This window comes from Hibiscus syriacus, unplaced genomic scaffold, assembly GCF_006381635.1.
Source record: "Hibiscus syriacus cultivar Baekdansim isolate YM2019G1 unplaced genomic scaffold, ASM638163v2 tig00111200_pilon, whole genome shotgun sequence".
Classification (NCBI taxonomy): Eukaryota; Viridiplantae; Streptophyta; class Magnoliopsida; order Malvales; family Malvaceae; genus Hibiscus; species Hibiscus syriacus.
The window spans coordinates 685,923-710,862 of NW_024063016.1; the positions used below are offsets into that span (position 1 = coordinate 685,923).

At 33.9% G+C, this 24,940-nt stretch overlaps 1 protein-coding gene across 1 annotated transcript; it reads left to right on the plus strand.

The window, feature by feature from the left end:
- The first annotated feature begins 4,036 nt into the window (after positions 1-4,036).
- On the plus strand, positions 4,037-7,938 carry LOC120155644 (phosphatidylinositol 4-phosphate 5-kinase 1-like). Its single transcript, XM_039167149.1, has 8 exons — positions 4,037-5,345; positions 5,428-5,592; positions 5,695-5,860; positions 6,042-6,152; positions 6,261-6,454; positions 6,548-6,678; positions 6,776-6,869; positions 7,319-7,938. Exons 1-8 carry the CDS (start codon positions 4,252-4,254, stop codon positions 7,620-7,622), a joined length of 2,259 nt encoding a protein of 752 aa, XP_039023080.1. The 5' UTR covers positions 4,037-4,251; the 3' UTR covers positions 7,623-7,938.
- Positions 7,939-24,940: the final 17,002 nt, after the last annotated feature.

Here is a 24,940-nt window from a genome sequence, read left to right on the forward strand (position 1 = left end):
GTTACACTTCAAGAGGAAGAATGAGAGAAAATAATGAAAAATTGGGTTTTCTAAATTCCTAAAAAGAATTACGTTAATTATGAACCTAGTCCCCATACTTCCATAAGTTTGCAAACCGATGCTGGAATTCCTTAGCCTTTTAATTTTGCCCCAAAATCTTGAGGTGTTACATTTTTGGTTTAATTCCACCACATATATAAGTTTGTCCAAATTTATTTTAATTTTTGTTCAAGTATATTTGAACTTTTGATTTGGCTGTGCATTTAGCCATTTACTGTTTAATTCGGGTTATGATCATAAAATGTATTTTAGTGAATTTATTTATAATTATACTTGTAATTCATTCAAAAGTTACATTTATTCGAAATGATATTAAAAAACTCATATTTATATTAAACTTTCATTTTAGTCTTCATTGATAAACTAATTTTTAAAATGTATATGAATAAAAAAAATTATCTTAACTCAACTCATTTAAAGGAATTTGTCTCACTTTATCACCAAAATCAGTCTTTAACAAAAAACAAAACAAACTTATCTATTTTTCAATCTAGCCTAAAATACTAACCGTGTTAAAAAGCAACGAAATTACTAGTCAATGATCATATGATTATAATACCATCTGTTATTTGTTATTTTGTATATAAATTTTAATTATAATCTTAACTTTATATTTATTTAGAGCGGAAGGAATTTTTTTTAAATAAACAAAAATGCTATTAATAATCTAGAATTTATAACCTAAAAAAAATAAGGAAAATAAAAAATGATAAACTTTATCACTCTATCAAATGTGCTTATTCACATATTATATTTCTATTTAATTGGGATCGTCAATCTTTATAATATTTTGTTGGACAAATGAAAGTTTTAAAAAACATATAATTAAAATTTGTTAATAAAACAGTTCCCCTCTACTTTTTTCCCTTACTATTTCTTCTCACTTTCTCTTATTTATATTTTTAACCTAATGTAAAAGTTGTCTCCTGCCGATTAAAAAGCTTGAATGGGAAATGAAAGTGATTGTTTAAAGGAAGATGTATAACTGAAAATGTAATAAAAATTATAATATTTTCGGTTGAATATAACTTAAAATGTAAAGAAAAATTAATATTTTTTATTGTAATCATTTATATCGTTTTTAACCTTAAATTATATTATCGTCCCTAAGAGTTTCCGTTGTCAAATGAATCTATTATTATTTAGGTTAATTTAGTCTTTGGAAAGAGAAAAAATGTGAGTACAAGTTTATATTATGTTTAATTTGTAAATTATATATTTTTATATGTTACTAATTGTTTTGTATGTATATATAAATGGATTATGATGATAGGAATGGATCGAGAAGGGTAGTTGGAGGTGGTTGCTCCCCTAAAAAATTTTAAATTATTTTTTATATTTTTTATAAATTTTATTTATATTTTTTTGTTGAAAACTTGTTTTCTCCCCCTTTATAATTATATGAGTTTTTCACTTTCTTAAAATTTTATAAATTCACCTCTTAACATGAAATCTCGCGTTCGTCCCTGTCTGATGCTATTATGTTATATTTTATTTTATATTATATACTTTGTTTTAATTAAATTTCTATTTTATTCTCATATCCCGTCTTAATTTATTACTTTTGATGATTTGTTAGCTTAACTCAACTTTTTCTTGTAATGTTGTGGGCGCTGCTGTAATTAAGGTGAAAATCAAGGATGAAAACATAAATATTCAAGAAATGACGCACCGATTGTCTGCTGAGTGCTGCCATATGCTGCGCTTCGTTGAGGCGGGATGAGAATCGGATAAAGAAAATGATGGTACAAAAATATGGACAATTTTAATGAAATAATGGATTTAAAACAAATAAGATTTAGTTTCTCTTTTCACGTTATTTACCAAAAAAACAAATAAGAGAAATGGGGTATCAATAATTTATTTAAAAATTTGGAGTGTAATTTATACTATTTGTCAAAATTGTTTTGAAATAGTGACGGCTTTAACAAAATTGTTCTATGAATTTAAAATTTTTCATATATTATTATTTTTGAACAATATAAGTTACAATTATCTATAATTTTTTCAAATTTATCAATAAATAACAACAATTTCGATGATAGAGGACAAAATTAAGGAAAAATACAAATAAAAGGGACCAAACCGAGAATGAATTACAAAAAGGACCAAAATGTAAATCAAAATTATAGAAATTGTCAAAAAACTAGAAAAATATGTTTTACATATAATAGGCACATCTTAGTACATACACAAATATGAATCGGGTAATAATAACTTAGTGTATATATGAATTTTGTTTTCAATCACTTAATAAATATATATTTAAAAATTTATATTTAAACACTGTTTTTTTGTATATTCTTAAGTAATTATAAAATAATATATATTTAAAATTTGCTTACTTTATTGATAATATAAATACACCTTACACATATAATTGCTCAAATTTAACTCCCGTAGCCACTTAATAGACTTTAAAATCACAAATACCGAAACAATGTGATATTTTTATTAAATAATCTAAGATAATATGAGTAAACAATATTATTCATCATTGAACTTTATTTTATCTCTTATTTCAATGACTATACTTTTAATTTTTTTAATTTCCTCATTGAATTTATAGATTAATTTTTTTTTCACTTAATGATGATATATATTATTTTATTATTTTCATATGACATGTCATATTTTTATTAATATTTTAATTTTATATAAGATTATAATAGAAAGTGAATTTAAAAATATTAAATTATACACTCAAACTTTAAATTTTGAAATTGTACCCTAAATCTTAAATCCCAAATTAAAATCATCACCCTCTCGACAACACCTTCTTCTCTCAACGACAACACATTCTTCAACAGCAACACCTCTCAGTAACAACACTTTCTTCAACTACAACTTCTTCCTTTTCTTCCTCCTCATCCTCCATTGATTGCCATTTCAAACTGTTTGAAATTGCCCGTAACATAACAACCATGTGGTTCCCATTTCTATTTCAAGATCTGATATCGTCGTTAGGTGAGACTATGCTGGAGATCATAATTTAAGCCATTGTCGATGAGTAATCAATGAGGTCATTGACGTGTCACTATTAGTTGATGGGGTAAACTAATCAAGGGTAAGGATGGGTGGGGTTGTAATTTGAGATTTACGATTTGAGATATAATTTAGGAATCTACGATTAGGATTTAAAATTTAAGGGTGTAATTTAGAATTTTCAATTTTTTTTAATTTTGATCATATTTGGTATTAAAATAATAAAAAAAATATGATATGTCATATAAAAATAATAAATGATTCATATCATCATTGAGTGACCAAAATAATTCAATCGATAAAATTTAATAAGTATATTGAAAAATAAAAACATAATATATAAAATATGAGAAAAATAAAATTCAGTGATTAATGATGTAGTTTATCCAAATAATTAGACATGGTTATTATTGTCGTACCAACTTATGTCGACAACACACATAGCTCGTGCACTTTTTTAATTTTTGCTATATTCACGTCATTCCTTGTCAATGTTGGTCCCTATTCTTTTTATTTTCCTTCAATTTTATTCTATTTTTGCCATTTCTTTGTAATTTTGTCCATACTATTTTTTCCTTTAATGTCATCTTTGTTACCAAAGTCACACTCATTCGTTAACGATTTCGATAAATTCATTAGTAATTATAATTAATTTTATCATTTTTTTAAAAGGGCCATGATGACTTAATACTAAATATTTTCAAATAATTTCTTAAATATCCTATTTCACTAGATTTACCGAAAAATATGAGATGAATTGGAATCCCGTTATTTGGGTCAAAACCAAAGGGCATATTCGGATAAAGTTGTCCTCTGAAAATAAAGAAGCAGCTTAGCAGGTAAATATATCTAGTGTTTCAATTAAAGGGAGAAGATGGTTTGTTTCAGGCAAATATATTATTTTAAAAATTGATATTTTTTTTTGGTACCAAAACATCTTTTTTAATCTCTCTGTCTTTCAATTTGGGTTTCATTTTCCTTCTTCCTCTGTAGGATTTTCGTTCTCTTGCCATTTTCTCCAAGAAGAAAACCAAAGAACAGGAAACTAAAGATAAAAGGTTTTAAACAGAGAGAAAGTTATAATCCTGTTCGCCGGAAATGCAGTAGCTGAATCTCGGGGACGAAACCAAGAGACAAGTATTATACTGTAAGTCCCAAGGAAAGAAACTTTTCCTTTTTTAGCCACAGAGGGAAGAACGCTCGAAAATGCACGAAGCACTGTTCAATGAGCAGACCCACGTCGTTTCAAATTCTAAGAAGAAGAAATCCGACGACGACGACAAGGTCTGTTTGCTGGTTACTGTGAAGACTCCAACGGCTACCCCTCACAGGACTCGATCTCAAGCAACCACTCGGCGCGTTACTCCCACCACTACCTATACGCCCTTTCTCAACGCCAATTCTGGTGCTACTGTTGAGAAGCTCCTACCTAACGGAGATCTATTCATCGGCACTTTCTCCGGCAACGCGCCTAACGGATCGGGGAAGTACCTTTGGAAAGATGGGTGTATGTACGAAGGCGAGTGGCGTCGCGGGAAAGCTTCCGGGAAAGGCAAGTTCTCTTGGTCATCTGGAGCCACTTTTGAAGGCGATTTCAAGTCGGGTCGGATGGAAGGATTCGGGACCTTCATTGGACCCGACGGAGACATGTACCGTGGGTCATGGAGCTCCGATCGGAAACACGGCTATGGCCTTAAACGTTACGCCAATGGGGATTACTACGAAGGATCGTGGAAGAAAAACTTACAAGACGGGCAGGGTCGTTATGTTTGGAGTAACGGGAATGAATACATCGGGGAATGGAAAAACGGCGTTATCTCCGGCCGTGGAACCCTGATTTTTGGAAACGGAAGCTGGTACGAAGGACAATGGGAAAACGGAGTCCCCAAAGGAAACGGCGTTTTATCGTGGCCCAGCGGGAGTTGTTATATCGGTGCTTGGAACGAAGAGAACATGAAGAAATTCCAACAGCTAAACGAAGGGAAAGAAAATTTTCTGAAGGGAGGACAGAGTTTGAGGCTTATGCCGAGGAAGAGATCGTCGGTGGATAGTAGGGGAAGCGCCGGCGAAAGGAACATGAATTTCCCAAGGATTTGCATATGGGAAAGTGATGGTGAAGCAGGTGATATTACTTGTGATATAATCGATAACATGGAAGCTTCAATGATTTACAGAGATAGGTTTAGGCCATTTAGAAGAAACCCTTGTTGTTTTAGTGGGGAAATTAAGAAGCCTGGACAAACTATTTCCAAAGGCCATAAGAACTACGATTTAATGCTCAATTTGCAATTAGGTATCAGGTGAAATATCTTTTCGAGGTTTTGGTGGTGAATATATGTCTCTTACGTTCGAATTAGGGTTTGATTTTCTCTTTTGTTATAGGTACTCTGTTGGGAAACATGCTTCGATATTGCGTGAGTTGAAACCCAGCGACTTTGATCCGAAAGAGAAGTTCTGGACGAGGTTTCCTACAGAAGGATCAAAGCTTACACCCTCTCATCAATCCGTGGAGTTCCGATGGAAGGATTATTGTCCCGTGGTGTTTAGGTATGTTGCTTTAGCTTTTGCTAGGTTGCAAACAGGTATTAGTATTACATTGATATTGTTTATTGCTATGTTATTGACTGGATTCCTTTCCGGTTTCTAAAGAGATTTGAGAGAGCTATTCCAAGTGGATCCGGCCGAATACATGCTAGCTATCTGTGGGAATGACGCCCTGAGGGAGCTTTCTTCTCCGGGGAAGAGTGGGAGCTTCTTTTACCTTACTCAAGATGATAGATTTATGATAAAGACCGTAAAGAAATCAGAAGTCAAGGTTAGTTACCAATCCATTTGACATAATGTGAAAGTTGCAATGTGTCTTGATGCATTAGTTCTCAAATGAGAATTTTGAAGATCGTTTGTTTCACAATTTTCACTTTGCTTTCGTGGTTAAGGTAAACATTTGATGCATGGAATGATTAAGACTGAATCTAAAGTTTGGTTAACCTTTTCAGGTGCTTATCGGGATGCTTCCAAGTTATTACCAACATGTCAATCGGTATGAAAATTCCCTTGTGACAAAGTTCTTTGGCGTACATTGTGTCAAACCTATCGGTGGCCAGAAGGTTTGTGTTTGAAATATAATGAAAATAAATTGAATTACTCGTTTTATGCTTTGTTCATTGGTGAACTATCCTCACTTGCTCAATAATTAATATGGTTAAAATTACCAGACCCGGTTCATTGTAATGGGCAACATGTTCTGCTCGGAATACCAAATCCATAGACGGTTTGACCTTAAAGGCTCCTCCCATGGTCGCTTAACTGATAAGCCTGAAGATGAAATTGACGAAACCACAACCTTAAAAGATCTGGATCTCAATTTTGTGTTTCGCCTCCAAAGAAATCGATTCCAGGAGCTTATGAAGTAAGCTATTTCTTTGCTGCTGCTGCACCTGTTATGTCACTTCATAATCCTTCTCAATTATCATCATTAACTTGTATAACTAAATGGTGGCAGGCAAATTGATCGAGATTGTGAGTTCTTGGAAGCTGAGAGAATTATGGATTACAGTCTTTTGGTTGGACTACACTTTCGTGATGATAATAGAGGTGATAAAATGGGGTTATCACCGTTTCTCGTACGCACAGGTAAGTTAATAGACAATTGTATTTTTTTTCATATGAAATTTTATTGGTGTTTCTGTTGCAATAAAAATATTAATTCGATTATGCACGCCCTATGCAGGCAAAGAGGATTCATATCAAAATGAAAAGTTTATGCGTGGATGTAGATTTCTCGAGGCAGAGCTACAAGACATGGATCGGATTTTAGCTGGCCAGTATGTTTTTTTTTGCTGTCTCCTTTAATTATTTTTGTGGTTCAAGTTAGTTGCTTATTATAGATGTGGAAGTGGGCAAGGTTATTGGCCACAGTTGCTTGTATGTGCTGTCGCTTACGGGTTTAAAGTTTATGCCGGGTTTCGTCTCTAAAGTTATATTGGATTTTGCCAAAATTCGGTATAATTTGACCATATCCCATGGAATAATTGAGGATTGCGTTTGTTGTATGATTGTTCTTGTGTGTATAATCAAGAAGACAACAATTTTTTTTTGTGGGGCATGTTGCTACTGGCAGATACTGTCCTTTATGATTCATAAACTAGATGACCGTGAAAGTAGACTAAAATAAGAACTTGTAAACTTCTTAAAAGTCTGTTTCCTTGTCACAAATTTCAATCTAGCGTTTTATGTACTGAACTCAATCTTATATATAGTCTTGTTTTAACAGGAAGCCATTGATTCGGTTAGGAGCGAACATGCCAGCAAGAGCAGAACGAATGGTGAGAAGAAGCGATTTTGATCAGTATACTCGGGGTGGAGCCGGTCACTTTTCATATAGTGGTGAAGTTTATGAAGCAGTCTTATACTTTGGCATCATCGATATCTTACAAGATTACGACATCAGCAAGAAACTAGAGCATGCATACAAATCCCTGCAAGCTGATCCTACGTCTATATCAGCTGTTGGTCCAAAACACTACTCAAAGAGGTTTCGGGATTTTATGGGAAGGATTTTCATCGAAGACCGATGACATCATGAAAACCACAACAAGATCGATTGACACGGTGAGGAATTCTGCGTTTCCTGTTACCATCCGTGAGCAAAAATACTCCAGCGGACACTCGAGCAAGCCAATGACTAAATTTGTGGGAGCAGCAAGTGTTGGAGGAAACTGCATACCCTAATACATATATAGGGATAGGGGTATTTGGATTGTGGGTGAAATTTTTGTGAAGAATTAGGTATAGAGAATCTCTTAGGAATAAGAAAAGTGTACAGCTTACAGAAATGATGGAATAGTTTGTGATTATTTTTGAAGCATATATGGGATCAAACTCTTGCTCTCTCTTTTTGCCTATGATTGAATCATGAATGTGCATTGAAGTATATATATATATATATATATATCCATTGCTTTTATTGTTCTGTATAGAGATTATATGCAGTGGGCTTGAGGAAAAAGAGGGTTTTAACGAGTTAAAGCCATGAAAAGGAGAGAAAGGAAAGAACAAGATGCACTGTGGTTTCTTCTTTCTTTTTTACTGCTGCTTCCCTTTGAAAAGAACTCAAATGGGGCATCGACTCCTCCCCACAATCTCTTTGAAAAGAATCGAACTCAACAATTTTGCTTTTCTATTGTAATCTCCTGAGGTGTCAAAAACATTTTATCCGTAAAGATATATAAATATTTACAATTAAATAATTAAAAATCTTTAAAATTGAATAATCAAAAAAAGAATTGAGATTGATGGTCACAATTCACAAACATGGAAGTTGATTGGCGTGGCTCTCCTTTTGGGACCTTCTACTGTCTGATTGCTCGGACTCTGCCAATTGGTGGGGCCTTTTTGCACATGATCGTTCCCTTTTCATCCATCTGAAAAACAAAATTTTAGGTTTACATTCTCTCTATTTTCTTCTATTCGCTACATTATTCTACAGATATAAATGAAAATTCTGGTCTTCTTCTGATCACAATTCACAAACATGGAAGTTTAGATAGCATGCTTGTCATTCTGGTCTTTTTCTTTGGGAATGGATAGTTGGGATTTTTTTTTGAATTTTGCGTGATTTAAATAATTTAAAATTTGATATTATATGTCAATGCCGTGGTTTTGTTTCATTTCTCAGACACCTTATGGGCAACAACACAAGTGATGTACCACAAGTCTTGGACACATCCTTCTGTCTTCATATTCATGGAATTCAACCTCCCTATTTCTATTTCACACGCATAGATCGAATTTGTTTATGTATGACCAAATGGAAAAGGACTTACAACAACAACAACAACAAAATCCTATTCCCATATGCGAAAATAACTTAGAATAATGTAATTATTATATATTTTGATAAAAGCTGAAAAATCAAGAAAAAGAAGCACTAACTATTTACCATATACATATGATAAAAGCAGGCATTTATCTGTCATAGGCCATACACATAAAAGATTAAGATAGTTCCACTTGCCAGCCTTTGCGTTTGGACTTTTGGGTACGAGTAGTTAGCTGTTATTTATTTAATTCAATTAAAGAGAAGGTAATACGATAGCCTCCTTCATTGCCTACTCCTACTTAGTTTTATTAAATGAATAATGCAAGGGGATGGTTGGTCATCGCCACCTTCTTCATTGCTTCGGTTTTACTGAAGCTTGGAGTTTGGCTCTCCATTTACTCCTTTCGTTATGTTTTATATAAACTGAGTTATATTATCTCAAGTACGACCAAGGGGTGTCTATAACCATGAATTTTAACTTCAAATAATAAATTATTTAACCAGTGAGAGCTTGATTTCATTTTCAATTACTTTAAGATTTTAAGTTTCTTACCAAAGTATGAGTTTAATTCAAATTTATTATAATTATAATAGTATCTATTAAATAGTATTTTGATATTATTATTAATGCTTTAATGTCCATTAAGATTAAAATTATATATAATTTCTACTCTTTAACTATAAATATAGAATTTGTAAAATAATTTCATATAGACTTTAAATTGAAATAATAATATGGATTCCCTCTTTTTCTCACTTACCTTGGTTTCTTTATTTAATATAATAGAATTTATTAGATAATAGTAAGAGTTGATTCTCAACTTGCTTTTTGCTTTGGTATTTATAAGAAGCTCAACTATGCTCAGTCTTACGTATTATTTGTTTCTTGAAAGACAGAGAGATATACCCCATTCAAAAAATGAATTTAAAAATTATTTTTTCTTAAAATATTTCAAACATAGGCTTAATGTAAATATAAGTGTCCAAATTACATGCAAAGTTAATTTTTAGTGTCTAAATAATTTTTCGTTAAAACTTTGTATCTAATGTTTTATCCGTTACATTTTTAGGTGTCTATCGTTAAAAAAATCCTTAAGTGACAAGTCATATTTATATTTTTTTCTGAAATTTTTTAAAATAAAATATTATTTAAAAAATCTAAATATGAAATATATCATTTAACCTAAAAATGTAACGGAAAAAAATGATAGACACTTTTTTTAGCAAAAAAAAAAATCTTTAAACATTAACAATTAACTTTAAGTATAATTTAGAAACTTATTTCTATATTAAGTATCAAAGATATTATAGATAGAGTATGCATAGTATAATTAAATCACATGGATCGAAGGACCAACTTATCAATGAATGGACACAAAAAATTTGGAATAATAATGGGTGCATGTTGGAATATAATAGTCATGCAAAAAAAGTTTCACGTGCATGGTTTGTGCACTACTGTACTTGAACTGAGCCTAAGTCTGTTAGGCTTAGCTGTTAGCCCTGCGATTAGGTTGTTAGGCTGTTAAAGTTGATAGTTGAGTGTTATAAAAACAATGTACCTTCTCTTTGTTGAATAAGAAAAGTTTATGGGAAGTTTATACTCTTTCTAGTTTTCTCAACATGGTATCCTTCGCTAGAGATCTTGGAGTTCATTTCTTCTAAGTTGCGATGTCTCTTACTGGTTCTAGGCAATTTGGTACTGCTGTAGATGTTGATCATGGTGAAGCCTCAAAAAACATCAAGATGTTTATTAATAAGAAGGTCAATGTGGTGCTTGATAAGAAGAACTTCATTCTATGGAAGGACCAAGTTCTTCTTACGGTTTGTAGTCATCGACTCGAGCAATTGTTGAACAGATCAATGTCGATTCCCATGGAGACGGTGATTGGTGAGGATGGTGAAACCGTTTTCAATGAAGCTTATTTCTTGGTTCAATATAGTTCCCTTACGTCTTAGCTTTTGTCAACGATCAACGCCCCTCTATTGCAGCAATTTGTTGGTCTTGAATCTACTACAGCTGTTTGGAGCACAATCTTGAGGTTTTTTGCCAACAAATCCACTACGACGGTGATGAACGTGCACTACAAACTTCAATTTTTGAAGAAGGGAGACGATTCCATGCGTGTCTATCTCACGCGCGTTAAAGAGGTTTGTGATGCCCTTACCTCTTATGAAAGTCTAGTGTCTCCGGTTCAACATATTGATAGAATCTTAAAAGGTTTACCAATGGAGTATCAATCTTACAAGCTTGCTAGAGATAATCGAGTGTTCTTCAAGTTTTATTCTAATGGTTGTTGTGTTTGTGATGAGGCAAGTGGCAGTGTGCTTCTTTGAGGGAAGTAAAGTGGTGGTCTCTACACCTTTACTATGGATAGTAGGAATCCAAGTTGTAATAAAGCAAAGGTCAATTCGATCACTGCTTCTTCTAGCTCTTATGATCTTTGGCATAGAAGATTAGGACACCCAATATTTAATACTTTATAAAACAGTTTGTAATTTCATTGATGTAAACATTTCAAGCAGTATGAATATATTTGTGTTGCTTGGTGTTTGGGTAAAAGTCACAAGCTTTCGTTTGATGATTCTAAGACTGTATGGTGAGCCATTTCAACTTATTTTTACTAATCTTTGGGGAGCTGCTCATGTGGCTTTCGTTATTACATTTTCTTTATTGATGTTTTTACACATCATACCGGGCTTTACTTGTTAAAAGATAAGTCACAAGCCATTGAAGCATTTCGGTTGTTTAAGAGCATGGTTGCTACACAATTTCCTTTACTTCAAAGCCCTCTGGAGTGATTGGGGGAGGCGAGTACATGACGTTATTGAGTGAATTATCAAAAGATGGTATAATGCAAAATATTTATTGCTCATATACTTCTGAGCAAAATGGGGTTATCGGGCGCAAGCATCGACACTTAATTGAACTGGCTTTGGTTCTATTTGCTCAGATCTACCTACAAGAGTGTTGGATAATGTCTCTCCGTTTGAAAGATTGTTTGGGCACAAACTGGATTATAAGTCTATGAGATTATTTGGGTGTCATTGTTTCCCGCATTTAAGACTGCTTCAATCACACAAACTAAGACTCAAGTCTTAATTTTGCATGTTCTTCCCAATATTGAGGATTTCAATGCCTTGGTCCAGATGGTCGTGTTTATATATTCAGGCATGTAAAATTTGACGAGTTGGTGTTTCCCTTTGCAGAAAAAATAGAGTGTACATTACTGGTGCTACCCAATGACAACGTTCTGTAACTCTTCAGGTTGTTTCCACGCAGAAATACTGTTCATACTCCTGCAAGATCATGTGCCTCTCTTCCATCTCCACAAGCAGATGCAGGACCTGTTGATGCAGCAATGTTTTATTCTTAAGATGGTTTGCCCCTCGATGATGAGCATAACTTACATATAAGTAGTTCTACTACATCTTGTTAAGTAAACGATGAAACTATGCAATTACATGGGTCGATTACAACTGAACCATCTAGTGATGAACCTATTGTTGGGAGTAGTGGGCCAGTTGCAGTTGAACCAACTAGTGATGAACATGTTGTTGGGAGTAGTGGGTTGTGTTCCAACAAGAACCCATGTTTACCATAGGCAAGTGTGGAGTTTTTAAGCCAGAGGACTCTCTGAGTATTGTTGATGATGCAATTAGCTGCAAATGGATAATCAAACTAAAACGGAACCCTGATGGCTTGGTGTAATGGTACAAGGCTCGTCTGGTGGCTAAGGGATATTCTCAAGTCACTGGTCAAGATTTTAAGTACACTTTCAACCCGGTGGTCAAGTTTTCTACGTTGAATATCATTCTTTTGCTTCTTGTCACATATAAATGGTCCTTGAGATAAGTGGATGTGAGCAACGCTTTTTTGCATGGTGATTTGAGCGGGAATATCTTTATTCAACAACCGCCTGGGTTTAAACAAGCTACTCTTGATGGTATAAGCTAGTTTGTAAACTGCAAATGTATGGGTTGCGATAGGCGCCTAAGAACTAGCATACTAAGTTGAAAAGTAGGCTAGTTCATATGGGGTTTTGAGAGTCAAGGGTTATGTGGATGATATTATTGTTACATGGCAGTCTTCGACTAACATTGAGATAGTAGTGAAGCTACTAAGTGATAATTTCTCATTGAAAGACTTGGGTGATCTTCACTACTTCTTGGGCATTAAGGTTAAAAAGAATAATGAGGTCTTGGCTTTAAGCCAAAAAAAGTTTATTTTGGAACTTCTAGAAAATACCAACATGGCTAAGGCAACCCCAACCACTACTCCAATGGTAGTTTCCACCAAATTAAGTCATGAAGCAGAAATGTTACTTAAAGATGCTTGTGAGTTCTGGAGCATGGTTGGTGCACTATTGTATGTATAACATACGATACCTGATATAGCATATAGTGTGAGCAAGGTGGCACAATTCATGCATGCACCACGGGAACTACATCTCATAGTAGTTAAAATAATTCTAAGGTATTTGGCGGGTACATTAGATTATGCTTTGGTATTTACATCTACAGCGTCTGCCCTTTGAGTTGTCGCCTTTGTCGATATCGATTGGGGAAGTTGTCTAGACGATTACAGGTCGATGTCTGGTTACTGTGTTCTTGTGGGAAGTAATATGGTATCATGGAATGCCAAGAAGAAAAAGATTGTGTCAAGATCAACCATGAAAGTTAAGTATCAAAATTTTGCAGATGCAACAGTCTAGGTAGCTTGGGTTAATGTTGTGCTAGCTGATCTTAGCGTGGAGCAAAAAGAACAACCGGTTATCTAGTGTGATAACACTGACACGATTTCTCTAAGTGTTAATCCGATCTATCATGCATAATCGAAGCACGTAGAATTGTATATTCATTTTGTTAGAGAAAAAATAGCACCCCATTCAATTGAGAGTAAGTTATGTTCCTGCTATGCATCAGATTTGAGATGGTTTAACGAATCCCTTATCTAAGACTGCATCCATCACTTTTCAGAGAGAGTAATTGTTTGGATGCTGAAGGAGGAAAAAAGAGCAGGAAGAATGTTGGAATGTCATGCAAGATAAGTTTCACGTGCATGATTTGTTCATTGTTGTACTTGAACTAAGCCTAAGTCTGTTAGGTTTAGTCGTTATCATGCGGTTAGAGTAGATAGTTGAGTATTATATAAGCAGTGTATCTTCTCTTTTTTGAATAAGAAAAGTTTATGTGAAGTTTATACTCTTTCTAGTTTTCTCAACAGTCCATGTGTTATTGATGGTAAGACAATTTTCACAATGTCAGTTAACTATAACTTCCATTTCATTCCATTCCATTGTTAGAATTAGGGGTGAGTAAAACTTGACTCGACTTAAAAAAGTATTATTTTTTACTTGACTTGATTTGAAAAAACTCAATTTGAATTTACTTTGACTTGTAATTTCATAAACTAGACTCGAAAAATTTTTAAGTTCAAATCGAGTTGTAAATTGCAACTCGAATAACTCGAAACAATCATCCTTTATCTTATCAATGATAATCCCTGGTGAGACATGTTCCTGCAATGATATTGACATCTATTTGCAGCCTCTTATTGAAGAGTTAAAACAATTATGGGTGGGTGTCGAAACATATAATGCGTTGAAAAATGAAAACTTTAATTTATGTGTAGCTTTATTGTGGACTATTAATGATTTCCATGCTTATGCAAAACTATCTCGTTGGAGTACCAAAGGTCGTTATGCTTTTCCTTGTTGTGTTGTATAGACATGTTTAAAGTGGTTGTATAATGGGAAAAAAATTCTCTTACATAGGACATCGTCGGTGTTTAGGTGAACATCAGATTCATATATAAAAAAAATTGTTTGATGGTACTGAAGAGTTTAGAAAAACTCCTGAAAAAACAATCGGGTCGGATATATTGTCAATGTTGAAACATATCAAGTTCACTTATGGAAAGATGAATCAACCACCAAATACACGATCAAAGAAAAAAGCAAAACAGGTTTATCATTATGATGTTAAACAACAAAGTGATGATGAAGAAGATGATCTAATTGAGGTGGATTTGTGGAAAAAGATAAGTATTTTCTTCGAGTTGCCTTATTGGGAAGGATCTCATTTTAAGACATAATCTTGATGTCATGTACATTGAGAAGAATGTTTGTGAGAATATTATTGAAACCATTCTCAATGTCGATAGTAAATCTAAAGATAATCTAAAGAGTCAACTTGACTTAGTTGACATGGGAATTCGGCGTGATCTTCATCCTCAATTACTTCCTAATGGAAAATCTTGGATACTACCTTCTATTTTTGCAATGTCGAAGAAAGAAAAAGAAACCTTCTGCACGATGTTGAAGGATATAAAAATCCCAGATGGGTATGCATCAAATACATCTCGATGTGTCAGTGTTAAAGATCAAAGACTTTATTATCTAAAGTCACATGATTATCATATATTGATGCAAGATTTACTACCAGCTATTATTTTTTATGGTTGCATGTCAAATAAGATAACGTCTTGTATAATTGAACTTTCCAATATAATGAAATCAATTTGTGGAAAAGTTCTCATGGTTGAAGAAGTTGAGAAACCCCAAGATCGAGTAGCCTTGACATTATGCAATATGGAGAAGATATTTTTACCTTCATTCTTCATAATTATGGTTCATTTGCTAGTTCATCTCCCTCATAAAGCTAAACTTGGTGGACCAGTTTTCTATCGGTGGATGTATCCTATAGAGAGGTACTTGTTAGGTTATATGTATTCAATATATATTGAACATATCTTTTAATGAAAACTATTAATATATAGTTGTGTTTAGTGTCTAGGTTTTTGTGCAAATTGAAGTCTTACTGTCATAATAAGCGTTATCCAGAAGGATTAATTGCTGAAGGGTATTTGGCAGAGGAGTATCTAGATATTTGGAAGATGTTGAAACAAGATTGAATAAACCAAATAGAAATGAAGTGTCCAATATGAATAACTTAGCTGAAACTTATTTGTTTGGAAGTTATGGTGAACCACTCGGCAAAGTTGAAATTGCACAGTTAGATGAGAAGTCTTGGGTACAAGCACACCGATATGTTCTTTTCCATTCATTAAATCTTTTACGCTCGTAAGTTTTACAATAAAAATCCTAATGTACTTTCTCGTGACCATTCATATTTCTCTTTCTTTAACCACATAATCTTCTACCTCAGTGAGTTTAAAGAAGTCTTAAGATCTCAATCATGCTCCAGAATAATACATCAGCGACACATTCAAAAGTTATTCACAGAAACTTTTCATGAATGGTTGGGGCATACGGTAAGCAAATAACTCCTTCCATGACATGAAAATTATGTACAACTCTTATTGTTTTAATATATTGAATTAAATGCTAACCTATTTAATTCTCATGCGTAATTGGTTTGGAGTGGGAGAGAAGTTAGTGAAGAGGTTAAATGACTTTCTCAAGGTCCGAATAGAATTGTTAAAAAAATATAATGCCATCATCACTAATGGGTTCAGGTTCCACACAAAATCTCGTAAAAGATAAAGAATGACACAAAATTGTGGAGTAGTTGTTACTTCTTCAACTACAAGTTATGCTAGTGCTAGAGACAACCATTATGCGGAGAGAGATGTAGAATATTATGGAATCCTTACGGATATCATTGTGTTGGATTATTATGGAAAACGAAAGGTTGTGTTATTTCATTGTGATTAGACTGATGTAAATAGTACTCAAGGAATTAAAAGAGAACAATTAGGTTTTACAATAGTGAACTTTTCTCGATTAATTCACACTGGTCAACAATTCATGGACGAGCCATATATATTTTCTTCTCAAGTCAAAAAGTTTTTTATGCCATGATCCAGTGTATGAGGGTTGCTATGATGTACTTCGTAATACCCCTAGAGACTTGATAAACATTGGGGATGGAAGTAGAGATGACATAAAAACAATATCAGAAACTTTTCCTTTTGTAGAACAAAATTTAGATGAACCTATTATTGGTACTAGTTCACAATTTCAATGGGTCCGGGATGACATGGATAAAGATATTTATGAAAATTGGTATGACATAACAATGTAGTTAGATCTTATATCTTAAGTGAGTAATTTATAATATTATCATTTATATATGTTGATGTCGTCGAATATATATATTACTAGTATTGTTGTCGGTATTTACTAATATTGTTGTTTTTTATTGAATATATTATGTCTAGGAGAAAATTAAGTGATATGTGGATCGTTCGAGATCATACAGAGGAGGAAGAAACAAATAATGAAGAGTCGATTAGTGTTGGATCTACAGAAGTTCCGAACACCGTTAAAGAACTTATAGAAATTGAATGTAATGTCCAACTCCTTAATTAAATGGTTATTGATTTTCTTATTGACTTCATTTTGAAAAACTACACTAAATTATTTCTTATGTAGCTGAAAATGGTCAAAGGAGTAAAAGTAGAGGTCGTACAATAATGAAGGAATTGTATCAACTTTCTCTTGGGGACCGTGTTAGAGTTTCAAATAACATTGTCGGTCAACCTATAGGGACAGAAGCATGTGTTCTATCAAGTTACCTAGGAGTAATTGCACGAAATGCAAGTATTCTACCGATCAATTATGAGTCATGGTGTGCGATGTCGAATAGTAGCCAAAACCAGGCTATGGATTGCATTAGGGTAATAATTTCATTGTAAAAAAATATACATTGTACTTCAATAGTAATATATATTTACTTTCAACACTTGTATAAATTATAGGAGAAATTTTCTTTAGAGGTCTCAGATGAATATTTGAAGCAAGCGTTAGGAAAGAAATAGAGAGACCACAAGAGTTTCTTAAAAAATGAATATTTTAAGAACAATCTAAGCCTTGAAGGAAAGCTGCAAAATGTCCCACCTAGAATGCTCAGATATCAATGGGAAGATACAATCAAGTTTTGGAGTTCAAAGAAATGAGAGGTATGTCACACTTTAAAAATAATATTATGTCACTAAATTATTGACTTTATAAGTCATGTGGAGTTCAAATTGTAGGACTGAGACCACATTGGTATTGCTAATAGACAACAACAAAAGTTTACTCACAACGATGGATCAAAGGGCTTTTCTCGTGTAGCTCATGAACAAGTATTCACATTTTAATTATGATTATTCATATAGTCATTTTAAGTTGGTAGCATATAGTTTTTTAACATTTTTTATTATTTCTTACTTTTTTATAAGTATTAATTTATATTCTACATTGTAGAAAATAACGTCCGGCAGTAGAGTTGGTCGAATACAGCTCTTTGAAATGACATATACAAAAAAAGATGGCTCTCATATTGCTCCTGAAGCTGCATAAATTATGGTATATTTACTGGACATAAAATTTGCACTCTGTTATATTGATAGTATGAAATTGTGTATTTTAAATAATTCTTGAATTTGTTCTACATTCTTAACTGATTATCAGGAAAAATTGAGCGATAACATGGTAGAATACGAAGCTACGGCTTCATCCCATGCTTCTTCTATTAATGCGGAGGAGATTGAAATCAAGTTATTGCTGAAGTTTTATGTCCTAAAAGATATGATCGAGTTCGCTGTCAGGGATCATTCGTTACTCCAATAAAATTCTTTAGATTCAGCTCATCTCAGTACATGTCATCACATAGTCTTCTCAACAAGAAGTTATTCGATTAAAACAATAGCTGAGTCAAGTTGATAAAAAATTGCTCAAATGAAAGCCAAAGATGAAGCGAAAGAAGCAACGAGAGCAACGAGAGAGGCAGAGAAAGAAACATATTTTAGAGAAAATATGAAGAACTTCAACAACAAATTGAAACTATAAGAAAGATGATGCAGTAGAATCAAACGAAGAATTCATCATCCTAGGTGTTTCCTTAGCTTAATGCTTACTTTATGTTATTGAAAAATGTTAAACTACATTATATTTAACTTCGATATATGTAAACTTTGATTTATTTATGTTTTTATGTATTATTACTTAATTCGAATCTTAATTAAATTTATTGCAAGTTTTTGGATATTGTTACAGGTTAAATTAGGGTAATACAAAATACGAAAAAGATATGTTAAAATCAGTTTTGATTAGCGGAGTTTTAGGGGTAAAACACTATTAATTGAGTGCATATTTACCGGTTTTTTTACGAATAAACGCCACTAAATGACCAACTTATTGCGGCATTTCTGCCAGACACGTCGCTACATATCAAATTTATTACGGTGTTTGTGACTACAAACGCCGCTATATATCAAATATATTGTGGTGTTTTTTTACTAAAAATGCCGCTAAATATTTATTCTATTACGATACTTGTGGTCACAAACGCCTCTAAATATCGAACATGTTTATGCAAAATGCCTATAAATATCAAACATATTGCGACGTTTGTATTCTAAAACGTCGCAATATAACATGACATTTCGCGGTGTTTGTATACTCAAATGCCGCTAAATAACCTGACTTTTAGCGGCATTTATTAGTAGAAAATGTCGCTAACACTTGTGGTATTTGTAATAGCGACCTTTTTTGCGGCTTTTTTTTTGCGCCGGTAACATTTTTAGCGATTCTTTTAAACGTCGCTATAGACCACTTTTGCTGTAGTGATCATAATATTATAAATATTTACAATTAAATTTAAATAAAACTCAACTCGACTTAACTTGAATTTTATAAACTTGACCCGACTCGAAAAAATTCCTAGTCAACTTCGAGTTGTAAAATAGGACTCGTCAACTCGAATAACTCAAAAAAAAATTTACTTTACTCGATCAAACACTCACCTCGAGTTGGAATTGATATTTCATTTAAATCAATGATTGTAATTTGGATGGTAAATGAGAACAGAAAAATTGTAAGTTATTTGATTTTAATTTGGCCAAAGTTCAGTCAATACTTGATTCAAATAGATTCGACTTGAGTTCTTAATGAGCCGAAGCAAGCTTTGATATCTGACTCGAAAAACTCACAAGCAATTCAAAAAAATATTACTTTTAAAATTTTGAATTATTATAGATATAGATGGTTAATGAAATATTGTTTTGCTACTGTTATGGAGTTGTTGTGTAGTTGGGAAGTTGTTAAAGTTGTTGTTGAATTCATTAGGCTTGCCAGCTAGGATTATAGGTAGTTACAGTATGCCTATATAAGCATGTAATTGTACTGCTGAAATGAGTTGAGAATAAAGAATATTTTTCACTATCATTTACATAATTCTTTACATGGTATCATTTGTCATTCATCCTGGAGGTTTCTTTGTTACGCAATTGAGGGATGTTTCTCGACCGGAGTTGTTGTTCCTTTTGTGTGTAGGTTTATTCAAGAAGTATCATGATGTTCACAAATAAGAAAGTGAATGTGGTTCTTGACGATACGAACTTCTTTTTATGGAAACAAAAAATCATTCTTACTGTGAGTAGTCATCGCCTCGAACGATTGCTTACCGGTGCGATGCAACCTCCACATATGATGATTCCTGATGATCGTGGTGTTTTAGTCTCTAATGAGGAGTTTGAGGATTTTTTTTTCTCAGGATGGTGTTGTGGCTTCCTGGCTCTCGTCTAACATTATTACTCACTTGTTACCTCAGTTTGTTGGTGCAGAAACAGTTGTTGTTGCTTAGAGTATGGTTCTTTAATTCTTTGACAATCGATCAAATACGTCTGTTATGAATTTACACTATAAGTTGTAGTCCCTTAATAAGGGGGATGATAGCATGCGAGTGTTTATTACTCGGGTTAAGAAAGTGTGTAATGCATTGGCATCCTGTGGTAGTCTAGTTCCTGTTGTGGAGCATATCACCAATATTTTCAAAGGGTTTCCAAGGGATTATCAACCGTTCATGGTTATCATAAGTCCAGTGGTGATTCTCTTCCCTTAGATAAAGTCTACAATATGTTAGTTGATGTTGAAACGTAACTTGTTGGGTTTGCTGCTCAAAAGGAGAATGTTATTGTGAGTGCTCATGTTACTCGTGGTGCGGTGGGTAGTGTTGATAGTGGTAGTCGTAATCCGACGTATCTTTTCCACTCTGGTGGTAGTTCTGTAGGATGTGGTCGAGGGAGGTCGCGTGTTCAATATCAGCTTTGTGGAAAGGTTGGGCATCTTATGTTGGCATAGATTTGATGAGACGTTCATTGGTGTTGATGATGATATCGAATAACTCTTTTCTAAGCAGAGTTCAACTAATGTTAACTTTACAGTTGTGGAAAACTCTAGTTGTGATTGTTGTTACACTAAGAAACGTGGGATGGCTCATGCAGATGACTTACCTTCTGCTCATACTGAGGTGGCGTCTGGTTCTAATCAGTGGGTGATCGATTCAGGATCCATGCATCATGTCACACCTGAGTCTAAGAACGTCACTCAATGGGCTGAGCATTTTGGTCCAAGTAATATAGTTTTGGGTAATGGTGTTTCGTTAAAAGTTAATATGGTTGACACTGCTATTTTACCTTCATCTTCTTTTCATTTGTTTTTGAATGATCTTCTGCATGTTCCTGGTGTAACAAACAACTTGCTTTCGATTTTAAAGTGTGCTAGGGATAATGGAGTTTACTTTGAGTTTTACTCTCATGGGTGTTATGTTCGTGATAGCTCTACATGTGACGTTCTTCTTTCAGGAAAGGTTAAAGATGGTTTGTATGTGTTTTCGTAGTTCAGTTCGCCAGATATTTGTAATAAAGCTCAAGCTAATCTTGCTAATGTTCATGGTTTTAACCTATATGATGTTTGGCATAGAAGATTAGGTCATACCAGTTATAATATTGTAGTATGAGCCTGTAAGGCCATTGATATAACGATTCCTTCGAATTTTAATGAAAAATGTGATGTGTGATGCATTGGCAAAAGTCATATGTTTTCATTTTCCTATTCTACTTCTATTTATCATGCTCTATTTGAGTTAGTATTCACTGATCTTTGGGGTCCTACTCATGTTGCTTCCAAAGGGTTTAAATATTACTTGACATTTGTTGATGCGTATTCTAGACATACTTGGATTTATTTTTTGCAAAACAAATCTCAAGTTGTCTTGGTGTTTCGGTTATTTCAAAAATTATTGTTGACTCAATTTAGGGTTCTTATTAAAGCAATTTAAAGCGATTGGGGTGGAGAATACAAGAGTTTGTCTCAGGTTTTGCTATAAGATGAGATAATTATCGACTTACATGTCCTCACTCCTCTGAGCAAAATGGTGTTGTGGAGAGAAAGCACATACATGTCATTGAACTTGCTTTAGTCTTGTTAGATCAAGCTTCTATGCCTATGCAATATTGGTTCTATGTTGCCATGACTGTTGTTTATACTATTAATAGGTTACCAACAAAAGTGTTGGATGGTATGTCACCGTGTGAGAAGCTGTTTGGGAAGAAACCAGATTATGCTTCAATGAAAGTGTTTGGGTGCAAGTGTTTTCCTCATTTAAGGTTGTTTCAAACTCATAAGCTTGAGTTTCGATCTCAAGTCTGCACGTTCTTGGGTTATAGTTCTCAACACAAAAGATATCTTTATCTTGCTTCGAGTGGAAGAGTTTACGTGTCTCGCCATATGGTTTTTTATAAGTCTATTTTTCTGTTTGCATGTTTAGCTAATAAGTCTCTTGCAACAGGTGTAGCTGGTAATTCTATAGTAGAGCTAATTGATCTAGAGATTGTGACTGATATTCAGCAGTTACGTGCAATGACATACACTCTGGATGTTGTTGGGTCTAGTGGTGACCTGCATGGTTCTGTGCAGGATGCTTCGAGGCATAGATCACTATAAATGATTGATGATTCTGTATCTGCAGTGAGTTCTGGTGAGGTGATAGTTCCTAATAATCAGACTGATGTGCATGCTGGTGACACTACTGTACAAGAACCTTACGTGTCTACTACACCTGATGTGAATACTCATCCTATGCTCACAAGGATCAAGTGTAGCTTTTTCAGACCTAAAGTGTATATAATTACTTCTGATGTGGTGGAATCAGCTAATGTGTATGATGCATTGAAGTCTCCCAACTGGAAAGCAGTAGTTTATACTGAGTTTGATGCTTTGTAGCGTAATGGTACGTGGACTGTGATGAAGTTACCTCATGGGTGGTCAGTTGTAGGATGTAAGTGGTTGTTCAAATTGAAAACTAATCCAGATGGTTCAGTTCATCGATAAAAGGCTGTGGCAAGACAGTGGAAGCTACATCAGGTCGATGTTAACAATGTGTTTTTAAATAGAGAGTTGAATGAGGAAATCTACATGCAACAACCACCAGGTTCGAGCAATATACTGAAGATGGCAGTCAACTTGTGTTTAAGTTGAACAAGCCTTTGTATGGTATTCATCAAGCGCCTCGGAATTGGAAAGCTCAGTTAAAATAGTGTTTGCTTTAATTAGGGTTTATATAATCTAAGGTTGATACATCACTGTTTATTCGCAATAACGAAGGTGTTTATACATATATGTTAGTATTTGTTGATGATATTATTATTACTGGTGCTTCAGGTACTGAGGTTGATGATGTGGTTCACCAGTTGAGTGTTGCATCTCGTTAAAAGATGTTGGAGAGTTTGGTTATTTTCTTTGTATTGAGGTCAAGTGGTGTGGTGGATCTCTAGTGCTGAGTCAACGTAAGTTTATTCTTGAACTGCTGATAAAAGCATATATGGATCAATCCGGTCCTGTGGTAACACCTATGATTCTGAGCAAGTTTCAATATGATATTGGTGAACTTTTATGTGATGCTAAGGAGTATCGTAGTATTGTTGGAGCGTTGTTGTATACGTGCCATACTCGACCTGATATCACCTTCAGTGTGAATCAAGTACCCCAGTACATGCATGCACCACGTCAGAGTCATCTTGTTGTTGTTAAACGCATACTCCGTTATCTTGTAGGCATACTCGATTATGACTTGGTATTATCTCCCCATGGTGTAAATGTGAAGGTGGTGGCATTTTTTTTATGTGGATTGGGGTGGTAACCCTGATGATAGAAAGTTAATTTATGGGCATTGTGTATTTTTGGGAGATAACTTTGTGTCCTGGGCTTCTAAGAAAAATAAGACGGTTTCAAGATCCACTATGGAGGTTAAATATCGCAGTGTGGCTGATGCAGTAACAGAGGTAACTTGGTTCGATGCACTTCTTTTGGACATGGGGATTGCATGGCAAGGAGTGCCAGTTATTTGGTGTGATAACAGTGGTGTTGTGGCCACGAGTAGCAATCCAGTATATCATGTGAAGGCTAAGCATGTAACACCCCCAACCCGAATCCGACCCAGATACGAGTATGAGTTGTCACATTGACTTTTCAAACTTTGACTCTTGACAAAATTCAAAGAATTTTTAAACATTTCATTAAAGTAAAAGCGGTTTAGTTACATAAACTGACCACAATAACCAAAATCAATCAGAGCATATTTAATTCAACCAATTAGTACATGCCAACTATACTCAAAATAACCAAAAACATTTAAATCCTCTATTTTCTGATCTGAAATTTTGTAAGGGAGGTGCTGACATGTCTTACTCTTCTTCTCTTCTCTTCTTGCTTCTGTACCCTACGTGTGAAACAATCATACGCTAAGTCGAAGACTTAGTGAGGCATAAAAACTTATAATGCACTTTATAACATATATCAATACATGCATGTTCTGTTCTATCATGTTATACCAAATTACATGCTTTCCTCGTATCATATAAAATCATATCAGATTAATTACAGTACATACACACATAACTCATCATTAACAGTTTATCATGTAATCACATACTTTTATGCTTAACCTTTTCAATCAAACACTATACACACACAAAATCATATCATTTCTATAACATTTATCATATCACTAACATATATTTGTTTATATCTCTTGATTAGCCCATGTACATATGTGAGAACTATAGATATGTGAGTTTATGGAGGTTGTGCACTAATGATCTCACCACAGCTCATATAAATGCACCGAAGTGCCACATAGAATTGCACCGTAGTGCCGCGTAGAATTGCACCGTAGTGCCATATAATAATGTCCATAAGGACCACATATCATTCCTTAAGAATCATATACATATACTAGGGATCAAGTATGTGTCTCACCAGACTTCACACATGTTCCAAAGAA

Coding starts and splice junctions, on each gene's coding strand:
- LOC120155644 (XM_039167149.1), top strand. CDS start 4,252: ATGCACGAAGCACTGTTCAATGAGCAGACCCACGTCGTTTCAAATTCT. Junction 5,346..5,427: donor AATTTGCAATTAGGTATCAG/GTGAAATATCTT, acceptor CTTTTGTTATAG/GTACTCTGTTGGGAAACATG. Junction 6,870..7,318: donor GATCGGATTTTAGCTGGCCA/GTATGTTTTTTT, acceptor TTGTTTTAACAG/GAAGCCATTGATTCGGTTAG.